This window comes from Myxine glutinosa, chromosome 11, assembly GCF_964187855.1.
Source record: "Myxine glutinosa chromosome 11, kmMyxGlut1.1, whole genome shotgun sequence".
Lineage (NCBI taxonomy): Eukaryota > Metazoa > Chordata > Myxini > Myxiniformes > Myxinidae > Myxine > Myxine glutinosa.
In genome coordinates this window covers 95,044,844-95,053,667 of record NC_136271.1, presented here as the reverse complement: position 1 = coordinate 95,053,667, position 8,824 = coordinate 95,044,844, and the positions used below count along the sequence as shown (strand labels likewise).

The following is an 8,824-nucleotide window of genomic DNA, read 5'->3' as shown; positions in this document are numbered from 1 at the left end:
GTTGTTGTATAAAGTAAGCTGGGTTTCATTTTGACCAACTGACGTTCCACAATGTTTTCCTTTCACCCCAGTATGAAAACGATCAATTGTTTATGAAGGGCCAAGAAATCAAATGTGTTGCCTTGTGTGAAGGTAATCTACTTTTATCTCATTTTAATTCCTTATTATCCACGTTTTTTGTGTGTTCCGAAGCCTTTGTGTGAATTATTAATTTAAGCATTCTCTCTCCAACAGTCATCAAGTCACCATCCCTGAAAAAACATGGGGGTACCTGGGTTATTTCAAACCCTGCCCATATCTGCATCCGCTTTCTATTTGTGTAAGTGCTGGTCCCCACTCTTTCCCCCCTTTTCAGGATCAATCAATGAGTAATGGTTTATTGTCACATCAAATCAAATCATCGCAGCCAAAATCTGAATGGTGATTGATTTACAATATAGATTTAAAATCAAGATAATTTAAATATATATATATTATTGAAATGAGCGTAATATCTAGAAATAAGTAGAATTAATTAAAAAGTGCTGCTTCTTTATTATTATTATTATTATTATTACAAGTACATATACAAGCATGCATAATATATGAAAAATAAGGATTGTACAATAATATGAGGTTACAATGATTACAATTACAAGTTACAATAATAATCTAAGATGGAGCAAGATGCAAGTTATGAAATGCATAAACCAATATAAAGTTACGTCAACACAAAAAAGCCTAAACGCAATATAAAGTATTGCAATTAATAACATCAAAATAATGAAGTAGATCATGGACTGGTAATTAGAAAAAAAAACAATCAATTGTGGTGGAGTAGACCCAGAGTGGTGCACAGCAAAAACACCACGAAGTGCAGCGAGGAAAAAATAATAATAGCTGCACTACTATTAGTTATAAATAGCTGTACTAACAAACCTCTTAATTAAGTTAACCCGAAGAAGCCATGGAGGCTGCAACATTGACCGTCTCCCTGACATCCAGCCCACAACTCCGGCGATATCCATGGTGTTAGTGCAGAAAAACATGGAGAGGTCCCGTGCACACACAGCAGAGAACACCAAGGTCCTCACGCAGCCCAATCAGTGGGCAGAGGGGCGCAGGAATGTGCAGGTGGTGGGCCTGACGGCGAGCAGATCGAGTCATGACCAGAGGGAGGGAAACCATGGCAGGAACGAACGGGCTGTGCCGATCTGTGATGTCATGGCAGGCCAAAAACGTCACCGACAAAACCAAGGAGTAGCATGCAACGCAGAGCCAGGTGTGCAACGCAGAGCAAGGTGTGCAACACAGAGCCAGGAGTGCAACACAGAGCCAGGGGTACAACGCAGAGCCAGGTGTGCAACGCAGTCAGGTGTGCAACGCAGTCAGGTGTGCAACACAGAGCCAGGTGTGCAACACAGAGCCAGGTGTGCAACAGAGCCAGGTGTGCAACACAGAGTCAGGTGTGCATCGCAGAGCCAGGTGTGCAACGCAGAGCCAGGTGTGCAACGCAGAGCCAGGTGTGCAACGTAGACCCAGGTGTGCAACGTAGAGCCAGGTGTGCAACGCAGAGCAAGGTGTGCAACGCAGAGCCAGGTGTGCAATGCATAGCCAGATGTGTAACACAGAGCCAGGTGCGCAGCCAGATGCCGAAATCCATCAAAATCCAGGACAGTTCCCATCTAGTCAGCAGGCCAAGGAGGGAACGGATGGGTACGAGGGCAAAATGCAGAGCCAAGAATATGGCACCACTCACGACAAGTTTTCAGGCATTCTTGAAAAAAATGGCGCTTTTGTCCGGTCTGTCCCCATAATTCAGTTTAGCTGCCTGACTCGTGCTGTTTGAATGTGAGTTGGGCCTCGAGTACATCTATTAATTACCTGTTTTTGGACCATGACTACATCGATTAATTATGGAATATTGGAACATACATTTTAGACGTTTAGACCTTTTACATCACGTGACATAACCTGTGATCCTTCCACATCATCAAATTATTGCGAAGCCCACAATATAGAATCTCACTCACCTTTCCACCTAATTGCCACTCATGCCAACATTGTCACCCAAGTGAACATCAAATCAGATGGAAGTGGGAAGGTGAACAGCAGGATGAGAGCAGCGACAAAGAGATACATTGTCGAAAACACGACAACCTCATCTGGGGCTTTTTGAAAATTATATTTGGCCTGAAAATTTGTTCCCATAATTCTTCCTGCACAAAAATGCGATCTCCTCCACATTGCTCTCTGCTGGCACAAACCAGCCTGCCCACAGCCCTTCCGAAACGCTTCCTCTCCACAGTCTTGATGTGCCACTGCCTTCTCACACCCTCTCGCACTGCTGCCTGCTCACACCACTTCCACACAGTAGCCTGCATGCACTGCATCCACACCTATCTGCCATTGAAGGACAAACGTAATGCTAAGCCGTCACAGATGGAGCTCCAAACCAGAAAGTGATTGTTTTGAAATTCTCAAATGCTTTAACATGCCTCATGTGATGCCTGTGTTATCAAGACCCGTTGCTTTGTTGTCTGTCAATTATTGGTGTCTTCAGAAAAGAACCTAATTCCACTAATTCCATTATCAGTTGAAAGGTGTGAACACAAGTCAAAGGGGAAAAAAAGTGAAATCTCCACTTGTGATTTGTTATATTAACCCATTGCCTGTCTCCCACGTTCCCACTCCTTCACAGGTATGAAGATAACAACACTCCATATGACGTCCACACAGAGGAACCCGACATAAAAAATGCAATTCTGCACAGCATGGCCAGATATATACCTTTGGACGAGCTTGCATCGTGATTGGTCCTCAATGGGAACAATAACGTAAAAGGTAACAGTCGTAGAGAAATGTTGGTTCTGAGAAACCCACCCTCGCTCGTTCACTGTTGGGCGGTCATCTCAAAACCAACATTTTTCTACTACTTGGGGAGGGGGAGGTGATGGGGAGAAGGGAAGGGAGGGTAGAGGAAAGGAGAGAGGTTTATTATTACAGATGGTCTATCACATTATTCACACCAATCCTATTTTCATTACACTCGATTAGAGAACAAATTCATGTTTTTGTTCTATTTTAGGGAATAACTGAATTTTCTTATTGCACTCATCACTTTTTTTTTCCTTTTTTCTTTTTTTACTCATCACCGTCGAGTATATTGATAAACTAGCAAAGGTACCCGTCAATGACGGGGGGGTGAATAAATATCTCAGGGGGGTGTGGGGGGGTGAATATGGAGTGTATATTGATAGAAATGGGAATTCACTGTAAATATTCAGTGAGCAAATGTCGCAATGGGGGCAGCTGGTAACCTCGACAACCTCATTACATTCAATCAGCGAAGATTTCCAATCAGATTGTTGTACCTCTGAAGGACTGCTCAAGACTGAGGGTGATATGATTAAAGTTCAGCTGATACACACACAAACACACACATGTACAACCACACACATGCACACACCCATACATACACACACACACACACACACACACACACACACACACACACACACACACACACAAAAACACCCACACACGTACACCCACACACGTATATACACACACTTATATACATACACAGTTGCAGTTTCCAGGAAGAGGAACGACAGACGCGCTCTTTATTGTGAGGCAGTTGCAGGAGAAGTACATGGAGAAGAGGAAGAAGTTGTTTCTTGGGTTTGTTGATCTGGAGAAAGCATTCGATAGGGTTCCACGTGAAGTAGTGACATGGGCATTGAGGAAGTTAGGAGTGGAGGAATGGTTGATCTGAGTAGTGATGGCAATGTACAAAAGAGCGCGCACAGCTGTAAGGACGAAGGACGTGAACAGTGGTGAGTTTGAGGAGAAGGTGGGAGTGCATCAGGGGTCGGTACTAAGTCCACTACTATTTGTAGCTGTGATGGAGGTGCTGGCTCAGAACGTAAAGGAGGGTTTACCATGGGAGTTGTTGTATGCAGATGATCTGGTGTTAATTGCGGAAAGTATGGATGGACTGAAGGAAAAGATGAACAAGTGGAAGGCATGTATGGAGACAAAAGGTCTGAAGGTGAATATAGGAAAGACGAAGGTGATGGCAAGTGGTAAAGCATGTGGTGAGGTGGAAAGAACTGGGAAGTGGCCGTGTGCCGTGTGCAGGAAGGGTGTCGGAGTGAACTCCATTCAATGTACAATGTGCACTGAGTGGGTTCATCAAAAATGTAGTGGTCTGAGAGGGTCATTAACCAGTGTGGCAGCTGCATTCAAATGTAAGGTGTGCACAGAGGGAGCTGCAGATGGAGGAAATGTTGAGTTGGATCTTGGAGACGGCGTGAAGCTGGAAGGTGTGAAAACATTTTGCTACCTCGGAGACGTGCTGAATGGAGAAGGTGGATCAGACTCGGCAACGGTTGCTGGAGTGAGATGTGCATGGAAGAAGTTTCGGGAACTGAGTGGCATGCTGATGAGGAGGGGAGTGTCGTTGAAGCTGAAGGGAAAGGTGTATGCTGCATGTGTGAGAAGTGTTATGATTTATGGGAGCGAGACATGGGTAATGAACCTAGAGCAGCAACGAAGGTTGGAAAGGGTGGACATGCGATTGGTTCGGTGGATGTGCGGAGTATCGTTGAGAGAGAGGAAGACAAATGATGAATTGCGAAAGATGATGGGAATAGAGCCTGTGATTGATGCTGTGAAGAGGAACAGGTTGAGATGGTTTGGTCATGTGTTGAGGAAGGATGAAAGTGACTGGTTGAGAAGAGTGATGGAAATGAATGCAGAGGGAAGTCGAGGATGGGGAAGACCGAGAAAGACTTGGCTAAAGATGGTGGAAGAAGAAATGCGGGCAAGGGGGTTAACAAGGAGAGATGCTGAAAATAGGGCAAAATGGAGATTGTCATGGGGACCGCAAGGCTAACCCCCGCTCTAGCAGGGAAAATGGCCTTAAAATGCATGTTGTTGTTGTTGTATATACATACACACACACACACACATACATACACATACATACATACATACACACACACACGTACACCCTCACACGTACACCCTCACACGTACACCCTCACACGTACACCCTCACACGTACACCCACACACATACACCCACACATGTATATACACACACGTATATACACACACGTATATACACACACGTATATACACACACGTATACACACACACACACACACACACACACACACACACACACACACACACACACACACACACACACACACACACACAAGTAGTCGGAAAAGGGAGGTTCTGGGACACATAAAATTTAACATTGGAGTCAATAGAGAAAAAGGGAAAAACTTATTGACTCACAGCCCATCTCTTGTTAAATTACACCCTTTTTCTCCCTTTCAACTAAGCTCATTTACCAACTACTAAAACACATTAAATGTAACATTGAAGTCAATGGGGAAAATTAAGGAAACTTATTGACTCACACCCTCCCTGCATTTAACTTATTAACTCTCCCCCATTTTTCATTCCACTCATCCATTTCATTAAACCCAACAAATATTTGTGTTTCATTTTAAGCAATAGCTTAATTTTCTTATTCCACTTACCAGTAGAATAAATAAATAAAAATACCTACATGAGAATGTTTCACCAGAGAAACCAGTTTTACAATTCCCTTGCCTGAGGCAAAAAATACTAATCTCTCTTAGTCAAGCGATATTTTGAAACATGAAATCCTATGAAGAATGTTAATTCCCTTCCTTGGAGAGACGCACCTGAAATTCACAGAAAACTCATTGATTATAATCTTCATTAAGATTCTATAATTATTGTCTCCATGATGTCATTAAATTACCTCACCCCAACCTAACTATATTTACTGAATCTCACTTGAGATTACTCCATTCGAAGGATGTTTTTTCAACTTTGAAGATGATGTTGAGTTTCAAGCTTCATCACAAAAGAGGTAAGTTTTTTTTTGTTTGTTTTTTTTTGTTTTGTTTTTCCAACGATTAATTATTCATTGTTTTATATAGAACCAAATAACTACATGATAAACAATTATTGTTTTTTTTCTTTTTTAACAGCCTCTCCTCAATGTCAAAGTTGATGGTTGATGTTGAAAATGAAGCCAATGGTTATCACCAACAATGGGAGAATATGAATGAAACCCTGACAGAACTGACTGAGGTTCGGAGGGGGCTACATAATGAGATGACACGGTGTTTGAAAGACCTCTCTCACCCTTTAATATTCCCCAAAGTTGGGGAGACAACAGAACAAAGGACTGACAACGAATTAAACACCTTGTATGAGATGTTATGTGAGAGGTAAGAGATATAATTAATTATTCACAAACTTTGTTAGTGTGTGTGTGTGTGTGTGTGTGTGTGTGTGTGTGTGTGTGTGTGTGTGTGTGTGTGTGTGTGTGTGTGTGTGTGTGTGTGTGTGTGTGTGTGTGTGTGTGTGTGTGTGTGTGTGTGTGTGTGTGTGTGTGTGTGTGTGTGTGTGTGTGTGTGTGTGTGTGTGTGTGTGTGTGTGTGTGTGTGTGTGTGTGTGTGTGTGTGTTAGTTATTAACTTTAACTAACTGTTTCTTTTATTTCCAGCATTAAAAACCAACAAAACAATATGATGTTTGATGATGAAACCAATTAATTGCACAACCTTAAAGTTTTGAAGAGTGTCAACCCATTCCGGACCCATGTAAGTTTAAAATTCCCATCTTGATAAACTTGAGGTAAGATTCAACTTTACTTATTACAAATTTTTATAGTTTCCCACTTTGTTTTCCAACAGAACATTACTTCAACAACAGAGATGATAGTTGGAGCTGACAACCTTAATGTATCTTCCACATTCCCAACCTGTGTTGGGTTAAACCTTCATCTCGATGCAAAACTCAATTTTATGGAGGTAAATGCTTTAATCTGTAATCTTTTCCCTCACCCATTCCACGTTATCTCTTCCCTACAATCATTATATGCTCTCCCCTATGCTAAACAGAAGGAGATTGAAGACCTCAAAAGATCTGGTGGAGCTGACTTCAATCCATGCTGGGGGGAAACTGAATATCTACTCTTACCCCAAGAAAAATGGCGAAATAATGACAAGATTTTAATGTTGTATAGTTTTAATTATATTTGTTTTGTCTCCAATTATTTAATTATTAATTACAAAAAGAGAATAAAGGAAAAAAGAAGGTGGAAATGCGCTCCTGCCAATGACTCATCACCCCTCTCATTCCACCCATACCCCTCCCCTCCCGTGTGTGTGTGGGGAAGGTGGGGGTGGAGGTGGGGTGATGGGTCAAGGGTGGGGGCGCACAAAGGGGTGGGGGATGATGGGGATTATGGATGTGGTTTGTGTGGGCATGGTTTGAGTAGGTGTGGTCTGTGCGGGTGTGGTCTGTGCGGGTGTGGTCTGTGCGGGTGTGGTCTGTGCGGGTGTGGTCTGTGCGGGTGTGGTCTGTGCGGGTGTGGTTTGTGCGGGTGATTTTGTAAATCCGTAAAAAGGTGTTTTTACCTGTAAAAAGGTCAAATACGGATTCCGTAAAAACTTCTTCTTGAGAGAAGTTTGGTCTGTTGATTAATTTTGATGCTTGTTTCCATGTAGTAGTTAGATGAACGTTTTGTCTCTTTCTAACATTCTCCATCGTCTTGCCAAATACAGAATTATTCATAAGCTTTGCGAAGTTTTTCTCAAAATCATTCTTTGATTCAATCCTGCGTTGTGTGTTAAAATCAATATATGGTTTCATCCAATGACTGATTGAACTTGAGAATCCTATGTATCTTTTCAACACGGAGACCCTTTGAAAGACATTGTCTCAAATTCCTCTGGTGAAGAACATAATTTTTCTTATCATAAAGTGTTGTTAGAAGCTTCTCTGTTGAGGGACCCTTTATATTAAATTATTGTTGATAATCACTTAACCACTCCTTCTTTGGACTTACCTTTTCGCAACAAAATGGCAAATCTTTGTGTAGGTCATGGAGTTCCTCTGGATATTTCAAATCAACTTCAAAATAATAACCTGTATTAGAGGTATCTAATTCAGCTTGTGTAGATATACATACATTTGTAAAACCTTTTTGTAGTCTTTTTTTTCTTACCACTAATTAAATTAGCTAATCTGGGTGGGGTGGATAAAAGTATGTATCAGCTTTGTTTTTTGTAATTCTTGTGAATAAAATGCCCCTAATATTTCTTCCCCATTCATATCATATAATTTGTAAGTCCAAGGGCTTTAAGGGTTGTAAGTCCAAGATCCATTACATCAACAATTTTAAATAATTCATTAGTCCATTTTTGTGTATAACCTTTCTCAAAATGACTTTTCCATTTGTATATTCTAACAATATCACCAACTTTGAACTTGGGTTTTCTCAAATGAATCCTCTTTTCGTATTCTAATTTTGTAAATGTTTCCGATGGTTTTGATTTTATTTATGAATGTACTGTATTATTGTAATTATCTACAATGTCCTGAATTGAATATACCCATTGTTGAGAATCGAGTTGTGTGAATTTTTTATATTGTCTCTCTTTCAACGTACGATTAAAACGCTCAATAACAACTGCCTTCCCTTCATTAAAGTGAACCTGGTGTTGGGCTAGCGGCCAGGGTGCCAGCTTAGGATCCTAGGATCCTGGGAACGAATCCCGGTCGATCGCTGAATTAACGCCAGGGGGGTTGACTCAGCCTGTCATCCTTCCGAGGTCGGCTAATTTGAGTACCAGTTCACTGGTAATTCCCTGTTTGTCGTAAAAGGCGACAAAAAGGGTTGGCGGCAGGAAGGGCATCCGGCCGTAAAACATTGCTTCAAAAAGGGGACCAACAAAAACAACAACAACCATGGTGCCCAAAAAAGGCCAACCCCCGCTTTGCGGG

The 8,824-nt window shown here is 41.7% G+C and overlaps 1 protein-coding gene and 1 long non-coding RNA gene across 4 annotated transcripts; both read left to right on the top strand.

The window, feature by feature from the left end:
- Positions 1-66: 66 nt before the first annotated feature.
- On the top strand, positions 67-2,896 carry LOC137415817 (uncharacterized). Its single transcript, XR_013624997.1, has 3 exons — positions 67-132; positions 235-319; positions 2,681-2,896. It is a non-coding gene; the product is annotated as an uncharacterized LOC137415817 (long non-coding RNA).
- Positions 2,897-2,954: 58 nt separating this feature from the next.
- Positions 2,955-8,450, top strand: LOC144894307 (uncharacterized). Of its 3 annotated transcripts, XM_078786869.1 has the most exons (5): positions 2,955-5,898; positions 6,020-6,262; positions 6,540-6,636; positions 6,730-6,846; positions 6,937-8,450. In XM_078786869.1, exon 1 carries the CDS (start codon positions 3,764-3,766, stop codon positions 4,877-4,879), a length of 1,116 nt encoding a protein of 371 aa, XP_078642995.1. In that variant the 5' UTR covers positions 2,955-3,763; the 3' UTR covers positions 4,880-5,898; positions 6,020-6,262; positions 6,540-6,636; positions 6,730-6,846; positions 6,937-8,450. The 3 variants fall into 3 exon arrangements, with proteins under 3 accessions (XP_078642995.1, XP_078642993.1, XP_078642994.1); XM_078786867.1 differs by lacking the exon at positions 6,540-6,636; XM_078786868.1 differs by having other exon boundaries at positions 6,540-6,846.
- Positions 8,451-8,824: the final 374 nt, after the last annotated feature.

Bases quoted from the DNA above. Each gene is read 5' to 3' on its own strand.
- LOC144894307 (XM_078786867.1), top strand. From the start codon at position 3,764: ATGGCAATGTACAAAAGAGCGCGCACAGCTGTAAGGACGAAGGACGTG.